General features: G+C 43.7%; 1 protein-coding gene across 3 annotated transcripts in view; it reads right to left on the reverse strand.

Moving 5' to 3' along the window:
- Positions 1-19,350, reverse strand: part of LOC118106129 (neurobeachin) — a 180,653-nt gene that overhangs the window by 85,013 nt on the left and 76,290 nt on the right. For all 3 annotated transcript variants that reach the window (XM_035154409.2, XM_035154408.2, XM_047339621.1), the window contains exons 30-35: positions 17,322-17,754; positions 12,640-12,797; positions 11,220-11,346; positions 9,476-9,603; positions 5,495-5,556; positions 1,144-1,208 (exon numbers count right to left, since the gene is read on the reverse strand). In XM_035154409.2, the coding sequence (XP_035010300.2) occupies positions 1,144-1,208; positions 5,495-5,556; positions 9,476-9,603; positions 11,220-11,346; positions 12,640-12,797; positions 17,322-17,754 (973 nt within the window). The remainder of the gene's footprint in view (positions 1-1,143; positions 1,209-5,494; positions 5,557-9,475; positions 9,604-11,219; positions 11,347-12,639; positions 12,798-17,321; positions 17,755-19,350) is intronic.

The following is a 19,350-nucleotide window of genomic DNA, read 5'->3' on the forward strand; positions in this document are numbered from 1 at the left end:
AGTTCCCTCACATGGGTGATGGATTACTCACACAAACATGCTTGAGAGGAGAGTTAAAAGTAGTTTAAATAACAGTAAATTCATTATTAGAAATGGTACTAAAATCTGGGGTTAGAAAGTTAGAAAGCACTTAAATAGTAAACATCATTTATATGGTTTAAAAATACGTTTAGTGTATATTTACAATCGTCATCTAACTCCTGTTTTATTCACAAAGTAACTAATCTGCAAGTCACAAAATGCTCTTATTTTACCCTCATACCTCGGGAACCTCGCAGCGTTTTTCATCATTCAACCTTTGGGGAAACACTAGCTAAACCTAAAGTAAATTGATCGTTTACTTTTAGCAATCCACCAGTTTTAATAAAGGGAATTATTATTATTTGATAGTGGCCTCGGGATTCATAAAACAGAGGAACGGCACACAGCCACCAGCGGCAGGTGTTGTTGCACAGGCAGCAGATACAGCGTCTGTGTCAGCCACGCCTCGTAAGGCAAACAGATTTACCAGCCTATAACTACCTCTAGATCTGTCTAGTTAAGCAGAGCAGGTGTGCGGCGACTTGACTGGGAAATTGTGTATCTGTCAGCAGCACCCTGGACAGCGCCGTGTGGCCCCGCCGTCTGAAACTCTTTGTTCCAGGGCCAGCGGGGGACACGGGAGTGGAAGCCTGGCCGGGCTGAGACAAGCGCCAGGGCACGGGGAAGGGCCCGGGCAGATGGGTCAGCAGATGGACAAGGAGTTTGAGCCGCCCCTGATCTGCTCGATTGGAAATCCCCGAGTCTGGCCACACCCAGAGAGGAAGAGGGAGGGAGACAGAAAGTGAAACACGGACACTGGTGACGGACAGTGAAACAGACGGAGATATAACGGAGCAGCCAATAAGAGCGGCAGACTGCGCTCTACTGTTGATATTCTTACTTCATCCAGACACAACAGTCTTATTTACCTTTGAACCCCAACAGAGCAGGCGACAGGGGCAAGAGGGTTTAGAGCTAATCTACGTCCTGCCACTTAATCCAACAGGCTTTGTATTGTTGCCGGGCAGAAAACAAACACACACAAACTGAAAACAGAGGAGATAAATAAACTGCTGCTGTGTGATTTACACTCAAATATGTTAAAGTGAATGGTTACATTACCTTCCCTCGTTAATTAGCTCAATGAAGGCCAGGCCGGCGTTCTTCTGAATGGAGTTCTGCCACTCCTGCAATAAAGGAGTTTGTGATGTGTTACCGACAGAAGCTCTGCATCTTATTTTTGAGTATGGGCTGGAAATTGTTAGTTAAAGGTTCTGAATAAAACACTATACAATATTAGATGTTGGTTTAAGAAAACAAGCTTGTCAGTATGGCTACTTTAAGCCCATAATACTAACAGCAAAGAGTATTTTCCCCAGCAGCAGTGCAAAGTACAGAAAAAAGCAGAGTATGAATATCAAACTACCCTTTTTGATCCTCTGTGCAACCAGATATTTCAGAAATGCTTCACAGGAATCACATTTCAGCCACCAAATGTCATATTTTAACTGTAATTCAGATTACATTTTAATAGCTTGTAATCCAAGTAGGTAAAGAAAGCATTTAGTTTTATAATATATCCTTTATTAAAAAAAAATGAAAGGTTGAAATCCTGCACCACATGTGTGACCATCATTTCTTCCTCTGCGAAAAGATCTGTAAGCACAGGAGAGATGTAATTGTGGGATGAAACTATATCCTCTCACTTAAATACAGCCATTTCCTCTGTCCCTTACAGTGACAGATTACTGAGCCGGCTCGCCGGGCCTGCAGAGTGTGCCTGGAAGGGATCCGAGCCGTGGGCCAGAGTGCCAGCACTTGCCGTCTCACAACATGCTCTGGAAATGATTAAAAAGCAGTTGGAGAGCGCGCCTTTCACTGTGGGAAATTCAGCTCTCCTGTATCCTCACCGAGGTACAAATGGAAGAGAAAACAGAGAAGGCCACAGTTCAAAAGAGGAGGGGGAAAATGAAAGGAATAGATTTCCAGGCCGACGTCTCTGTACGTGCAACTCAACGTTATCCACATATATATAAGTAACATCTAAATGTGACTATCCTATCACGTGAAATTAGGGGTAAATTAATACTATTGTTTTAAGGATATACAGGGATATAGCCTACTGTATAATCTGTAGTCATATACATGTAAAACGATGCTGCTTGTTCTCTGTCCCTGTCTGGGCAAGATAAGCAGCTTTTGTTGTGTAAACTACCTGAATAACTGACATTGACATTATTATGTATGGGCATGTGTTTTTGTACGTAGTTGTCTTGCCTGACACATACCGGTTCATGCAAGAGTACACAGCCTGACCCTGCGATGCGTTAAGTCAGGGAGATGGTGCCGACAAACTGCCGAGCATCTGGTCTCCAAATGTTCCCCATGACCCCCTTCCACTGCTACAGGATCTGCCTGGAATAAGCTGTTCCTGATTTGGACAGGGATCATGTACAGCCAGTCTTCTGAGGCTCAACTCGCGCCGCGCTCACGTGACAAAAATAAATACGGAAATCAAGGCAGATGTGACACTCGGGCGATGCCAGGGAAATGGCAGCAGGTCGGCGGAGGTATAGCGTGAACTAGTCAAATTTGCTATCTTGTCTGGGGTATGCTTGTTGACAGCTGAGAAGGAACTTCAGAGGAGCTCTTTTTTTTTCTTTTTTATACTGGAGAACAGAGCTCCCAGAGGAGGCTGCCTTTGATTGCAGGGATTTTTAAAAAGTCCTCTGCTACCCATTTGAAGGGAATTAGGTCTGACGTGCGCCTCCTTCAAGAGATGTGATCCTTGATGTAAATGCAGACCGTGACCAAAGTGAAGCACCTCTGGCCTTTGGAAGTTTGTCTAGTTGCTTGTATATGAAAAGCTGAGATTTAATGCTGGAATAATTTAGCTGTTGACGCTTAAGGGCCGACAGAGTGACACCATATTGTCCCGTTTTATTATTGTTATAAAAAATATGTTATTAAAAATCAGGCAAGCGTTAGCATTTTTTTATTTTTTATTTTGGAGACCAGACAAATTTGTGTTTACTAGTCATTCATTCTATATTCTAGGCTTAGTTTCCTCACATACCTGAGAAGAATAACTTCCTTTCTAACTCTGTGTTCTGTTGTTAAACGGTTTGTATACATTTCTGTTAACAGCTGCTGCTGCTGAAAACGTTAAAAAATGTTAATGAGAGGAATGAAACAGAAGAACATAGTAAATCTGTGCGGGGGAATTCTTTGACGCAACATCCAACACGGGGGAAACGTTGGACAGTGATGGATGGTACTGTAGTTTCACACGGGGCAATGGTACCAGTCCTCCATCTATCTCTGAAAAAACCCACCACCTTTCCGTGGACCTCAAATCCCCACAAGTCCCATCACCGAGCGAAACAGCTTGCTGGCCTTGAGAAGATTCAGTCTCCTCCCACTTTCATCTCTGTGAAATTCAGCAGGCCACTAAGTATTTGTGGTGTTTCAATCCAACCTGTCACTGCGCGGGGGCCTTGGCTTTTATCTGCTGCGCTTTTCTCTGTTATGCTCTGCACATCTGGAGGCCTTCCATCACTAAATCTCTGTGGCTCCACTCGAGACCCCCGCCCTGTATGTTTAAGCTGTTACAAGAAACAGAGCTGCTTGACCTTTTCATTCAGCTGCCAGAGATGAGGAGAGACACACAGTGTCTGCGGCCGTGGCCAGCCGCACAATGATTGCTGTGATTAGTATGCATAAATAAGGAAAGGCAGATCATTAGCACTAATTTATTCATAAAACTGACAGGTCACAAAACAGAAGGGGACTAAAGGTCAGCTAAATGCCCTCCTGGCTGTCTCAAAACATTAATGTTGAAATATGGGAGGGATGTGTTGAAGTTGGCATTTTGTAGTGATGTCAGCCAAAGATCACACTGCATCTGAGAGGAGTCGCTGCTCTTTTTGAAAGCACTTCAGATACCGTGTGCGATACCAAAGATTTTATCAGTTACTATAATGCAGCGTAATTATCAGTCAGAATAAACACATTTTCTCATAAAAAAGCTGATCTATAAATATCAGCTTTGTCGTCTAAGAGAAATAATGTAGAAGTCGCAGATTATCAATGATCTATCAGTACAGAATGGTTTTTAAATCACATTAGGTGACAGCATAACTGGATTAATTACCAATGTTGCAAGGTAAGAATACAGAGCACTGGCTCATCGCTGTTTAAAAGGTTGTAGAAGGACATCAAGCTATATGCTGCAGTTTCAACTTCCCACTGTCTGATCGATATCTCAGCCTGGGTTTCATCCCTAGAGTCCCTAATGGCAGGAACCTCTGGAGCCGCAGTAATGCTATCTGTTTAAAAGGGGGGGGGGGGGGGGACTCAAACCCCTAACAGCACGCTGACGCTCTCTCGTCTGCAATAAATCCTAGATCTGGAAAAAAGCAACTTCTCACAGATACTCCACAGACAGGAAAGCAGCACAAAAAGGAGTCCGTCAAAAAACCTTGAAAAGCTCAACTATAACTCAGCGCTGGCTTCCCCATTTATGTGCATTTCTTTGGAGGAGAGCCACTGAATAATGGCCTCCATATAACAGAGGCTGAGCTCCCTGCTGAAGTGGGCTTTGGATTGCGGATACTGCGGAGCACACATAGTGGCAATTCCACCTCCTCAAGGCTGTGGCTCTGCCGTCTGGATCCACAGAGAGGCACCAAGTAATGGCTTCCTTATGGGCTCCCAATGCAAGACTGATGGGCTGACAGAAGGTATGTTAAATATCTTCTCTTCTAACTGCTACATCGGGGCTTTGACCTTCTCTAAAACAAGGGCTTAACAAGAGATCCAGAGGGTCAGCTCAGAGGTGATCAGTCACTAGCAGCGCCGCGCGAGGTGGGGCTCGCTCGCTCAAAGGAGGGCTGGGAATTAAAGCTCTGGGGTGTAGTGAGAAAGTTGCCGGATTCTCAGAGAGACTTTGGAGGCTGCATGTCGTCACTGGTTTGGACAATTGGCTCATGGAACATTTTCCAGGAAGAATTCACTGATAAGAGAAGCTCCGGCAGAGATTAAACAACTTGTGCTATATGTCATAAGCATATGCCCTTTAAGAATTTAACCAGTGATTAACCCTAGATTTATGCATGCACTAAAAGTCTGCACTTGTGACAGGAATAAAGAAGGAATCTATTTTATGTGAGTTTAAAATACGATTTGAAAGAGTTATAGCTGCACGAAATGGGGCTATTGGCACAGCAATTTCCCATTTGTGATTGTGCAATGTGTTAGTTTATATTCAAAAAGAGATGAAAGCAGATCACTGCACGCTGACAGAAAGGATGTTATTAGGAGGAGCGCAGCAGAGAAAGAGGAGAAGACGGGAGCGAGAGAAAGAAGACAAAGAGAATCTGAGAGAGAGAGAGACAGAGAGAGAGAGAGAGAGAGAGAGAGAGAGGAGTGTGATGAGGAGGAGAAAGAAAGAAAGACAAAAAAAAAAGCTCACCTGAGAACAAAGCAGCATCACAAGCTCCACCACTGAAGTGCTCGACTTCATACACACGAGACCTGTGGCGGCAAAGCAGATGAACTGATATTAACCATAAAGGTCAGTGGGTAAAAGTATCTGTAGGTAGACTCTCACATTTATGATATGGTTTTAATAATAAATACAGTATATGCTAAAGTTCAGACATACAGTACAGCATTTGGCATTAAAATACATTTTAGAAAAGGCCCCTTAAAGTGTTCTCCCAATTTGCCTGTTGTCAAAAAAAAAGGCATTTGCATCTGCACAGAGTAGAGGTGTGCGGAACAGATGTATTAATGTAAAAAGTGAACACCCCCTCCCCACACACACACACACACACACACACACACACACACACACACACACACACACACACACACACACACACACACACACACACACACACACACACACACACACACACACACACACACACACCTATCTTCACACATGCAGTCAAGCACAAAGTGAGCACACACATTCACAGCTTCCTCCCTCATCCGTAGATGCTGAGCCGCAGACAGCTCTCTCTAATGAAACAAGGGCAGGTGTGAAAAGTTCATTTGCGGAGACAATGGCTACAACTGCTCCCGTATTCTGCACCTCCAGCTCCTTCTGCTGCACTAGGGCGAGAACAATTAAGGTGCAGTCATTAGTAAAGAGGAAAAGAAAGCAACTCTGCAGGACTCCTTATGGGCAGGAGGGAGGAGAAGTCGATGCCACGCGGCTGCGACTGTCTCAGGTATGACACCGTGTCAATCAGAGGAGAGAGCAACAAATTCTTCATCCAGGATTTATGCAACATATATTTAGAAAAATCGGTTTCACACTGTATATACTACATCTACAATATTAAATATGTATTATTTATAAAACATTATAAGCAGGGAAATATGTTACTTTACTCAAAGAAGGATTTAGTGAAAATCTTGAATGGCAGTGGCATGACAATAATGTTAAATATAATTACATTTTTTATTTAATGACAACAGTATATGCATCGTACTGTTAATTCATATTTTATTTACATCAAAATGTCATCAAATGTCAATCAATCAAGCGACACCAAATCATACACCCTCGTGGATATGAGTTTCCTAAATATGCCAAATAAAATAAAATAAAATATAACAAATAAAATATAATATATTTTATTTGTCTAGATATGTGACAAATATTTATGTTTTCTCTATTCTCATGAAATCCGTTTAGCAGTTTTTGTGTAGAACCATCCAATAAATAAACGAGCAGGGGCGTGATCGCTTCTTTAGCAGAGGTAATAAATAGAATTATAGACGTGTTTGTGAACTGTGATGGGTTAAGAAACTTAAAACTTGTTAGTTATGCACAGAAATTTAACTCAGGCTCCTATGGCCGAAACACTTGGGCCTTAGAGGTCAACTAGACAACAGAACACAACATATTGAAGGAACTGGATGGATCTTGTTGATTACTTTTTTAACCCATCTCCATTCATGCAGTCTGTCAGAGGAAGTGTATTGTAAACGCTCTGTGCACAAGAGAAGGGCCACATCCTCTCCGAGTGCCGTGGCTGACCCCTTGTTATAGCAGTGACATGCTGAGCCATAAGTCAGTCCAGTGTGACACAGGAGTCAGGTGGCCAACTGACCCTGGCCTTGTGCTGGTAGACAAACTAAATGCATTCTATTTAAACATGCCCTGCCAGTCCCTTCCTGTAAACAGGGCCGGGTTAAGGCACGGGTGAATGTGGCATTGTGGGGTGATGTGTCGGCAAGCTGGGCCACTCAGGGGCCAGCAAGAAGCAGGCGGCAGGCATCACAACAGCGGCAGTGTTCACACACAGGCCTTACCCACCAACTCCAAGTGTAAATCTCAGGGTGCACTCAACATAATTGCTGCAGTGACCACATGTCTGCAGGGGGGTGGAGGAAAATGGTGAGGCAAAGGGGCACGCAGGGCACGGGAGGGCTCGACCCCGGGCAATCTAAGGAGTGATGGATGGCTGGTAATTACTCGTAAATGGAGTGCCTTTGCACTACAGCACAGTATTTCAACTGTGAGCCTGGGAGGGCCGGGGGAAAAAAGAGGAGAAAGAGGAGAAAGAGAGAGAGAAATGGCAAAAGTAGTTCAAGCTTTTTGGACAAACACGCTGCAACTGGGACGGACTGAAGTGGATCAACCGAGCTAAAGATTTAACGTGCATTTGGTAAATCTGTGCACTGGTTTTTGTTTGAGCCGTGTCAGGAGGCACTTTTCACAGACCCAGACAGGGTTAAACTGGTGAGGAGTGCCGAGGCCCGAGCTGTCTATCTGCAACCCTGTTTGTGGGGTTACACTCTCCACTCGGCTCTGGTTTGTCAGCTCAGTCAGTCCGCTGACAGACTTTGAGTGAAAGGGTAACAGACATATTCGCACTTGTCAAGGCTACGCTACCTGATTTTTCTGAGCTTGTGCAAGTAGCATCAGCCACATGTGCACAGCACGTCTATTTACATATGTACACGCATGGTGAACGCATGATGTGAGGAGGAAAAATAAACTGTTTGTGTAATTTTCGCTGGAATGGAAATATTTCTCAAATGGCCTGTAATGGCTCTAGAGAATTGAATTCACAATTTGACCAATTGCTTTTGACAGTGTTGGTTTATATTAAATAAATAAGATCCTGCTTTTGAATGAGACTGGTCAAGATAAGCTTAAATTAAATACCAGTGATCAAATGTTCTTCAAGTTTGGGATTCAGCAGCTTATTAATAATATAAGCAAGCTTTGCAAAACTAAAACTAAAATTTGATATGATAATAAAATACTAGAAATTAATTATGTTCAGGAAAAAGCGCATGTTGTGTCAGGGGACTTTAATAAAGTCCCACAAAGTTATTCTCTCAGTCTTCTGTGAACATCTGGAACTCATATCAGTCTAGTTTAAAGTTAAAAGGGAGAGATTTGAATTTATCTTTGTTCAAACTGCAAGTAGTGAGACTGTAAGGCCACATATATTCTGCACCGTGCACACACCTACACACACACACAGACACACACAGGTTGTGATGGCACTATGTTCTTGTGAATATGAGCCAACACAAGCCTGAGAAAGAGAGTGGCAGTGCCCTCACATTCAGGCCGAGTCCCTGAGGTTGGGAACAAGTAGACCTGTGAGTGGCTGCCAACCTGAGGCCTGAGGACGGCACCGAGAGCCTCCACACGGCCGCCGGGGAAATAGGACTCGAGCCCAGAGTGGTGCAGAGGCAGCGGCAGAGGGATCGCACACTACTGCAAACACCGAGCTCAGCCGAGCCAGACAGACCCGAACTTAAATATATACAAAGTGGCTGATGTAATGCAATTTTATAATGAAAATCTTCAGGGTATTATGGTGAAGACATTAATCCTGAAGGCTGTGAGATTGTGACAGAAAGTATCAGGTCGTTGCTGCAGTGTTCATGATTCCAGGTTTTAATCACAGTGTTTCTATAAGCATCTGTAATTCACTTTACTTTCCATGTGAGCGGTTTTGGATCGAACTCTGCAGAAAAGTCGAATTCTTTATGGCAAAAAACAGAAAAAGGTTCATTGTTCTTCCAATATAAATACAGCTTAAGTTTTCAGATTTTTCCTACAATGGCATGCAGTCATGTTGGAAATGTGATCTCAGTTTTGAGAAATATGAACACTGAAAATATCACCCGCAGCAAAAACCTCAAATTGTGGAACACTAACGTTTAAAATTATACGTCCCGAATTTAAAAAATATGTATTTTAAATGATTCATGCAGAAGACAAAATACGCAACAAGACGAATGAAGGGGGAAAGACCCCCAGCTTGAGTTCAGAGTAGTGACTCTCCTGTCAACACCGACCGCTGCTGTGTATGCATCCATCAACGAGGCAGCCAGGAGCGCACAGACAACAATAGGGCGATGGGACAGGACGCCACACGGAGCTCTGAGAATAAACCCCAAACAACATCTATACCTTCTATCAGCAACTCTTGACCATGGCTGCCCAGCAGGGTGCGTGATAGGAAAGGTGCAAAGTCGACAAAGATCTCCCTCAGCAGGGGCGCCACCTTCTCCAGGGCCCTCTCCAGCTTTGTAGTGATGCTGTCAAGAGAACACATCGAGACGGAAGGTGGGTAAGGTGGCTCTTCCATGAAGGGGGAGGCATGAAAAAAGCAGTGAGACTCCCACAGTTAACCCAGTGCACACAGCAGTTAGTGTTAGTTAGTGTGTGTTCCAGGCTGTCGGAGTCCCGGTGGGTGCAGAGAGGAACCAACACATTTGAGTGGATGCAAACCGAGCCAGATATGGTTGTTATCGCTGGACAAGATTTCACGTTGTAACATTTTTTTTTGTTTTATTTCAAAAGAGGATTTCTCGGCAGTTGTTTGCATTCTTTCTGGAGACATGTAACCAGATAAGGGTTCACGGTTGTTCAACTCTGCGGAGGGAAGTTCCTTATCTACACACTCGGCACACGCTGTTGTCTGACATTATCTAAGCACCTCAGAGAAACAGTGAACCGGAGTCATGCAGCTCAGAGTGTGTGCGGGCAGAGATATCAGTCGAGCTGCAACATACAGTATCTCCGCTGTGCTCCGGTGTGTACGCCCACAGATATAAGACAACATGAGGGGAGCTGAAGGGTGAATTCCCAGCAAAGATGGACAGAAAGCAGCAGGACGGAGAAAAACAGAGCGAGGGGAGGATTTGTATTAGTGTGCGGTGTAATTTGCCTTCCAGCACCCGGGGAAAAACACAGCAGAGAGATGACAGAGTCGTATAAAACACAGGGTGCAGGTGGTCCATGTGGCTAACAGAAATGTCCCTGCCTCAGACACTGGTCTGCACCTCTGGAGGCTGCATGCAATCCTGTCAGGGAGCTAAAGGGGCTGGAGCTCGGGAGGTGCAAGTCCCTGGCGTAGTGGATACTCCGTAGTCCACTTCAAATAAGACACTGAAATAGAGAGAACAATAAAACCACAGGCAGCACTTGCTTCATGCTGTTTTGTGACCTCCGCGTCGGGCTAATGAACTAATTATAAAATAATTTATTTGTTCACCCGACTCTCTGGCTCAGATATTGTTTTTTTTCCTCATCTAAAATGTAAGTTTGCCGCGAGCGGGGTCTGCAGCGAGATAGTACTATCATCGACTTCACCGTTACGCTAAGTGATGTCAGTTACTGCTGCCATGGCAACTGAATCTCTGTTCTTCCAGCAGAACATGCTGAGGCAGAGAGAAGGAGAGAAAGAAGAGGGAGAGCGAGAGAGAGAGAGAGAGAGAGAGAGAGAGAGAGTCTGGAGAAAGACCTGGGTGTTCAGCAGTCAGTGGACGAGCAAGACTAAGGACATCTGTCACAAACTGTTAGGGCGAGTGAGAGAGAGACGAGTCAAGGTCACAAGAAGATTTATACAAATACACAACTGCACACGCATTTGTCCAAACTTTGACAAAACGTTAACACAAAAACATATAATTTGTGAAATTATGTTTTGACTTTGTAGGGAAAAAGAAAATGCCTAATTTTAACAAATCCAATGAACCATTGTTTGATAATCGTGGGCAGCAGACTTTCCTCAAATATTATCATTCAATCAATGAAATCAAAGAAAAATAAGGAGGATTTTCTTTTTAAAGATAAGCTCAAACAAAATAAATGAATTAGTGAATTTAAGGAAATAAAGTAGTATAAGTGAATAGAGAGGACGCTGTTGTACCTCATGTTCTCTACTGTGTCTTCAGGCATGGGGGCCACCGGCTGCACGGCAGGCAGGTTTTTACTGGTGGCTCCAGTTACAAAACTGGAGGATGAGGAGGATGTAGGGGGGGCAGCCTCAGTGGCTCCTGCAAGGAAGACCAGCAGAGACATGCAACATTAGTGCAGCACAAAAATATTTATAATGTATGTTTTTATTAATCTTTAACCATTTTACAGAAACAGTGAGGATTGACTTTAAGGAAACAAAAGCACCATTAAAGTAATTCATGTTTCAAGTGTTTTGATATTAGGACAGTTTAGTTGTCAGAGTTTAATGATGAAGCTTAAGAAAATCAATGAAATGGGTTTCAGGTTTCAATGTGATTTCAGGCAGAGATTATTTGTAGCACACAGACTAAAATAAAAGAAACAGAATGGGAAACAGAATGGGACATTTATAAAAACCCAGAACAATCTGGCTCCCGACAGTCTTCAGCAGTCAGCGCAAAATTCAACCAAGTCAAACAAATGGAAAACGTGGTAACGGTGTCAAATCCTGCACCAAATCTTTAACTAGATCCAAATGCACCGAGCTGGGTGTTAAAAACCAGAAGAAGAAGAAAAAAAAAAACTATTCTGCTTTCCAAAATGACAAAGATGAAGAATTCAGTGAGATTTGAAAACAACTTCCGCATTGAATTTGTACAAGTTACAGTTTTTGTTAGAATTAAAGCAAACATTTGGGTAATGTCCAAGTGTAAAATCATTATCAGTGTCCTTGTGAGAAAGTGGGATCTGGGGGAGGGCCTGTGGCTTTAGCTGAACGCACACTTTTAACTTGGGTACATTTCTCACGTTGCTAAGAGGAGGTTTGAAAAGGCGACAGAGCAAATTTAAAACGTGTTGGAGCTCCTGATGGTTCTTGGTGCTAAGTGGGTCCCCTTCAGAAACCCTGGACAGGAGAGCTGAGGCGGAACCATGAGCAGCGGAGCCCCAGGAGAAGGAGAGTGACCGCAGGGAGAGGCCGGTGATTGAGGGAGGAGCACACAGGAAAGCCACGTGTACAAATTATTTTTTACTCTTGAAAATACTTTAATTCTATAAATCAGAGAGATTAAAATTGAGCTTATTATTTGGATGCTTTAGGAGGAACCAAGTGGTTTTGAGGCGTTGAGCTGATGCAAAGACTGAAAGGAAGATAGAGAGCGCCATCTAGTGGTAATAATAAGCCCCTGCACAGGCATACGGCCTCACATGATTCAGACAGAAAATAATTTTTAGTCTTGTAACAGCATCTATAGATGAAGAGTGATTGCTGAATAGAAGCTCTCTGAAATCTAGTATTTTTTTTATTTAACCACGTTACCTGAGCTGACCCTGGCGTGTTTGCCCGTGTGAATAAATAAAGTATATTCCAAGTTAACTTGTGCCTGACCTACCCGTGGTGTTGATCATGCTTTTTGGGGTCGCGGTGGCAGAGGCAAAGATGTTGGGGGTGCTGCCAGCTGTCAGGCCGGCAGAGGTGCTGCTGCTGCTCCCCACTGTGTTAACTGCCAGGCTGCCAGGGCACGTTTTCTTCACTGGCACCATCACGCTCCTGCAGGACACACACACACATGCACACACACACACAAACACACAGTATGAACACACAATAAAAAGGAACAGTTAGAGTATTAGAAACATAAATTATACAGTTTTAGAGTAAATTAATTCCATATAAATGCAAAAATGAGAGGGGAGATTGTGTGTTTGTGACATCTGTTTAACAAATGCAATACTACACAACACCACACTAAATCCCCAACAGCTCCAGGAGGCGATCGCAGCTGCAGATGGTAACTGAAGACTAAAATTGTGATAGTGTCATAGCATTATTCATAAACTCGTGGCTTTGATCTAACAACATTAAAAGGACTTGTGGGCTTGTGGGTGAAAGGCACTTTTCCAGTTTTGTAGGAAGGTTATAGTTCAGGCCACTGGGGAACCAAACGAGCCCGAGACCAGGGGTTATGATCAAATTCGCCTTATAGAAGACGAGCTTCGGGACAGAAGATGTCAAAATTCCAGACTTTCAGGCATTTCCTTGACTTTTGATTCAAACAGTAACTTTCTAATCCTCTTATCTGAAACACCCCTAGACCACAGCAGATCAAATAAAATGTGTGCACGTTTGAGAGCAAAAGAAGAATAGCAATGATCTTGATGAGAATGCCCAGGACATTTGGAAAGGTAAACATCCTGACCTGCAACTCCATCATTCAGCGTGTAGCACGTGCAATGCAATCACATGCGAGAGGCTGGAATAAATAAACCTGAGGGCAAGAGGCCGACCAGGCAGCTACTGCACTTTCCCCTGAAATCTGCTCTTGTCACCAGAGGCCCCCGTGCTGCCCTCTGCTCTGTATTCGGAGAAGCTGGAAACATCCTCAAAGCTAACGACAGGCTCTCCCAGAGGAACTTGGCAGTTGTTACCGACGCACATTTGCATTGCTACCAGCTGTGTTCAAACTGACAGAACTACACCTCGTTGCCTTTGAGATTCAAGACCTTTCTCTCTGGCATTTGCACGGCACAGACACACAGAGCGGTATTTGTGTGAAAGGAAGTACACGGAGAGTGCAGGTATATTTGGCCGGCACTCTGCAATGTTTTTATATTGGGTTCCTAGATAAACACCCTTTTTTCTCCCCGAGAGACTTTCTGTCGTAGATATACAAGATCTGACTCCAAACAGCTGAAAGGTCAGAATCTTGCATGAATACTTAAACATCAAGTCAAGAAGGAACATAGAACATCACAGTGGTTCCCCTTTTATTTGTAGAAGCCACTGTACAAGCATCACATGGGGCGAAAGGAGAAAGCTCATGAAAGAAACATGTAAAGGAAAAAAAGCTTGAGCAGGTTTAAGATGAAAGTAACACTTGTGACCTCGTGTAACGGCGCAGGAAAGCACAAACACGCCAGACCTCCGTTCACATGCGATCTGATTGACCGAGGGTTAAAGATGATGCAGTGAACTTGACCCCGCGAGAGCTGCCTGACAGCAAAGAGAAGGGGAGCTTGTCCTTATCAGGTCTGCAGTTGGCCTTTGGGTTTGCGAGGGTGCCAGATAATGTCTTCTCCAATCCCCTGCAGTTACTCTGGGTGACACGGGCCAGGCCTTGGCTCTGTCACGAGCTAAGCCCGCTGTCGTCTGAAGCAAATCCCCAGAAATCCTTCCTCAACAAAACACAGACTTATACTGTTTTATGTTGCTCTTATATATCCACATACACGATGTCAAACATGCTGCAGACCATGGGAAACAACCCTAACTTGGACTGGATATATTTCAGGGCTTCAGGGGGATTCATCTCACATCCCTTTTTACTGTACAACTCGTTTCTCATGAAAAGAATTATCAACACTTCAGCATTTTAAAAAGATGAAACGGCTCTTGTTTCTCTCTATGGATAAAACACACAAAATGTAGATGATAACACACATTAAGAGACACACACTGCTGCCTAGTTAACAACCCGCCGCACAGGCACTCGATACAAAACAAAGCAGTAAAATACAATGTCTGAGATTTAGCGTAACAAAATCCACTCAATAACACAAGGGAGCATAAGCAAGAGTCAGAGGGAAAACTTGAAAACTCGCTGAAATATTAATCTCTCCGGAGACACAGCTGTGCTCTGAAGAACACTGATGACAAGTATCATTTATTTAGCGGATCTGTGCGCCGCTCGCTCCTCTGTGAAATCTCATCCAGAGATATCGGGACATCACTCGGGTTTTTTGTGATTGCAGGAAACTGGGCGTGGATTTAATCTTTGCTTTCCAAATCCAGCCCCAGTGGAAGCCGGGGCCGTTCCTCGACGTTACACCGGATCTACAGGATGTTGATAAAACACGAATGTCTCGTCGTGAATTATTCACAAGCCGAGTCCTCATGAATCATGTATAGATTATCTAGCGCATATTTTATTAATAGGATTGTCTTAATTGAGTTGCAGAGAATAAAGCAAAGGATTAATCTTGGGGTGAATATTAATGGGGTCCGCGGCTGGGGGAGATGACTGCGCCGTAAAGAATAACCAAAGAACTGTTTCCTTTATGAATCCAACAGACGGAATCTAATCTAATAGGGTTTTAATTCAGGAATCTGAGGACAGACGCAGAGGAAACGTGTTTACATTCCGCTTGCAAATTCAATTAAAACCAATTATTGTTGCTCTTCATCACGGGAAAAAATCTAATATGTTATATTTCAGTTGATTGTGATACTTTTTGGGAAGGAGATGTGGAAAGGGAGGAAGTTAAGGATTACTGAAGTATTTCTGTACTTTATTCCCATCTGGCTGAACGGAAATCTGGATGTTGAGCATTTTAAACTCCCTCCTGTATGAATTTCCCTGTTGGGGGCCCTCTGCCCCCGTGCACTCCACTTTAAGCCATTTTTCACCCCCTTTTTTCTTTTTTGATGTTGTCACTCCCAATCTATTGCCGTCCTGACAGACAAATGAAAGGCCGTCCATGGCTGGCAGCTCATTTCACTGGCAGGTGGCAAACAATTAGACACAGCAAATAGAGGCTGGGGTGGTGGGGGGTGGAGGGACATGAAAAGCACGAGACAAAGTTGTATATGTGGTCAGGAGGGTTTGTGTGAAAGCATTTCAAAAATAATACACTTGGCCGTGGCGACTCATTTCAGGATGCCAGTTCCCATTACGGGTGTGAGCGGTGAGGGTGACAGGGCCGGCCGTGGTGTGGCGTGAGGCCGCTTCTGTTTAATCTGTCATCAACACCCTGGAGACCCCCACCCTCTCAGCTGTCCTCTCTCCACAAACTCCTCCATCTTCTACCCTATTCATCAGGCTCGGCTCAGCCCAGCTCGGCAGCGTGCATGCATTAAAAAGGAAAGGAAGCCCCATTGTTCCTCCTGACTCACTGTGTCCCCTGCCTTCTCTCTGCAGCCCGGCTGTGACCCCCACACACACACACACACACACACACACACACACACACACACACACACACACACACACACACAAAAACTCCAGCACATCAGCGGCGTCCAGGAGGAGTTTTTCTTCAACTCAAATTACTCTCAACTCTGAAAAATGATGATTTTTAACATGTTATCAACCATAGGAGACGGGGATCAGGAGGTTACAGGTTTGTAAACTCCAAAATCCAGACAGATTACTGTGTGGTTTTATCTAATCCAGGAATGTAAATAAACCGGAGCAGTGCCACGGTGCTTCAGAGGCTTTTTTCAAACACAGGAATTCTTTGCCATGAGGGATGAGTCCAATACAAGTGGTTTGAGATGAATAATGAGTTACATGCAACTTAGAAAAACCATTAGTGGTGTACTACATATCTAACATAAACCCAAAGGATTAACATTAGTTTTCTGTGCTATTCCCACCCCCATGAGACACACACGCACGCACGTCTGTTGATAGTTGTGAGGACACTCATTCACAACTAAATGCCTAACCTTACCCCCTTACTCTAACCTAATTTAAACCCAATTCTAACCCTGACCCTAAAACCAAGTCTTAACCCTCAAACGGCCCATTGAATTTGTGAGGACGAGCCAAAATGTCCTCACAATGATGGTATTGAACCACACACACACACTGACATCTATCTATCTCAGACAGTGACACATTCAAACATCTTTCATAGTTTAATGTTAATCTTGTTTTATATCATCAGGGTTTGTTTCTAGCTTTAACAAAGTTTAATTTCCATATTAAGAAAAAACACAAAACTTAAGGTCAGTTAAAGGACGACTCTTCTTCTTGTAACTTAATTCTAGCCCTAAGGTTGTTTTTGAACAGTAGACGATGGATTTTCCCCTAATTTCTGTAAGGTATTAAAAAACTAATAGACTTATGAGTTCTACAGTTCATCAAAGTCAGTATCAGTGTTTTATTGTCATACTCTAACCAGCAATAATGATGGGACTTTTTAAAAATGAAATAATGCAGCCTTAATTTTCACTGTGATGGAAAGTGTGTAAATTATCCTAAATACTGAAATAGTGTGTTCATGATCTGAGGTAAATGGGACTGAAATGTAGAAAACCTCTGGTACAGTTCTGTACAGAAAACATTTTCACCTGTCAAAGGAGTGAAACTGCATGGGCAGCATGGCCTGGGCCTGGGCAGCAGGGTCTGGGTAGGACACCGGCTCCAGCCCAGTCTCCATCCCCTCCACTGGAGCGGCCACCAGGCTCTTCAGGATCTCCTTGACACTGATGCCCTTGTTGGGCTGGCTAATGCTGCTGATGGAGGAGGGCGGTTTCTGCAGCTCCACGGTGGGTGACTCAGACAGACTCTCCCTGGACTTCTTCACCTCCGAGGACAACGTGGATATCTGCTCGCCAACAGCGTCCGGCCCTCCGGCGCCGGGATCTGGGTCAGACCCGTTAAGGATGCTGGCTACGTGCTCCTCTCCAATCCCAGAGTCTGTGCGGGGCAGAGAGCTCTCCATGTGGAGGTTCTCTGATGGTCCAAGATGATCCTTACTGCTGCTGAATGCTAGGGGTGTTTCTGTAGAACACAAAACACACACACAGAGAAAACAGACACACACACAGAGAGAGAAAACAGACACTGTCGTCAGCTATGTACAACAATAAAAGAATTAAGTCAAAATAATATTTGTGTCAAATTTGATTAAAAACCTTAATATATTATATTCTTTACAATTTTATCATCAATTGTGCTTGATTACATAAAAAAACCCCAATAAAATGAAAATATAAAGTGAAACAACATGCAATTTTTACAATGTGAAACAAAATCCTCACATCTGAGAGGTGTGATGTTTGATGTTTTTCTTGGATAAATACAGTAGTACTATAAATACTAATACTTCTGTCACTCACTATACTATATTGGTCAACATATTCCATATATTTATTGTAGTCTTGCAACAACGGTGACTAAAACTGAGTTCTAGAGTAAGATATACGTTCCTCATCAAAGAGTAAATGTAGCTTGTCTAGACATTCGTGTGCCAGCACAGATTCTTGGATCTCTCTCCAGAAGCTCTGATCATCTGCTGAGATCATCTACATTCTTCTTCTTCCTTGCTAATAAAACATGAATCCTCTTTATTCAGTGTACTCTTGCCTAAAGCCCAGGGAGACACGTGTATTGTCAGATAGCTGCTCTATTATTCTGGTTCATAATATACTTTACTTTTCTTTATAAACAAGATGTTGAGTGTGAAGTTTCCTCAAAAATACAACATCTGGTCTCTTCACACACTGAAAACATTAAAGAGACGAACTTGACCCGATGGAACGTTTGTCGATTCTGCCATCAGTCGGCACAGGTGACCTTCTGGTTGGATTGTTGGTTCATCCGGATCCAGTGGTTACCTTGACGCGAGGGCCGGACATATTCATATTCATCACGTGCCCCCTAACGAGGTCAGCGGGGCCTGATTCAGAGTCCTCTGGCTTCCTGGTCCATCAGACAATCGTCTGCCACATGCCGTCTGGAAAATTCCCCCATTTTCTGGTGAAATTTATGAAGGCGGCAGTGTGCCTCTCTCCTCCCAGCAACCTCTATGATCCCATTCTCCTCTGGTGGATTGCTTGCCTAATGGGCACTGACAGATGCGGCTGAAAATAGCAAGCCTGGCTCCACTGCCCCAAAAACCCACAGCAGCTAGCTAGCATGCTGCTTTTCCATCTTATCTCCTCTTTCTTCATTTGCCGTGCTCCTACATCTTTAAATTACACTCATATTTCCTCTGGCCTCCCTTCTCTTTCTCTTGTTTCCTTTATTCACTTCACATTTCATCTGAATGGAAGATGATGAAGTATATTCGCCCGAGCGTCTCCTAAAAGCAGCAGACGTTGTGCTAAACCTTTGTAAGCAGCCGCTGATTTCCTTTCATGTGACTTAATGTATGATTTATGACTCGAGGCGTATACTACCTTTTATTTCAGAGGGACTGATGATGCCCGTGCAAGTTCGTAAAGTACCATCTCCAGCCCCAGTTTGATTCCACGTTTAATTCCACGCGGTGCAATTAGCGGAGCTCATGAATAAATCATAGGTGAGTGCAGACAGGGTATCCCTGCTATTTTACTGAATGAGCTCTCGGCCCAGGCTGGCAGCAGTGCACCAAAA

The sequence above is a fragment of the Hippoglossus stenolepis genome, chromosome 4 (genome assembly GCF_022539355.2).
Source record: "Hippoglossus stenolepis isolate QCI-W04-F060 chromosome 4, HSTE1.2, whole genome shotgun sequence".
Classification (NCBI taxonomy): domain Eukaryota; kingdom Metazoa; phylum Chordata; class Actinopteri; order Pleuronectiformes; family Pleuronectidae; genus Hippoglossus; species Hippoglossus stenolepis.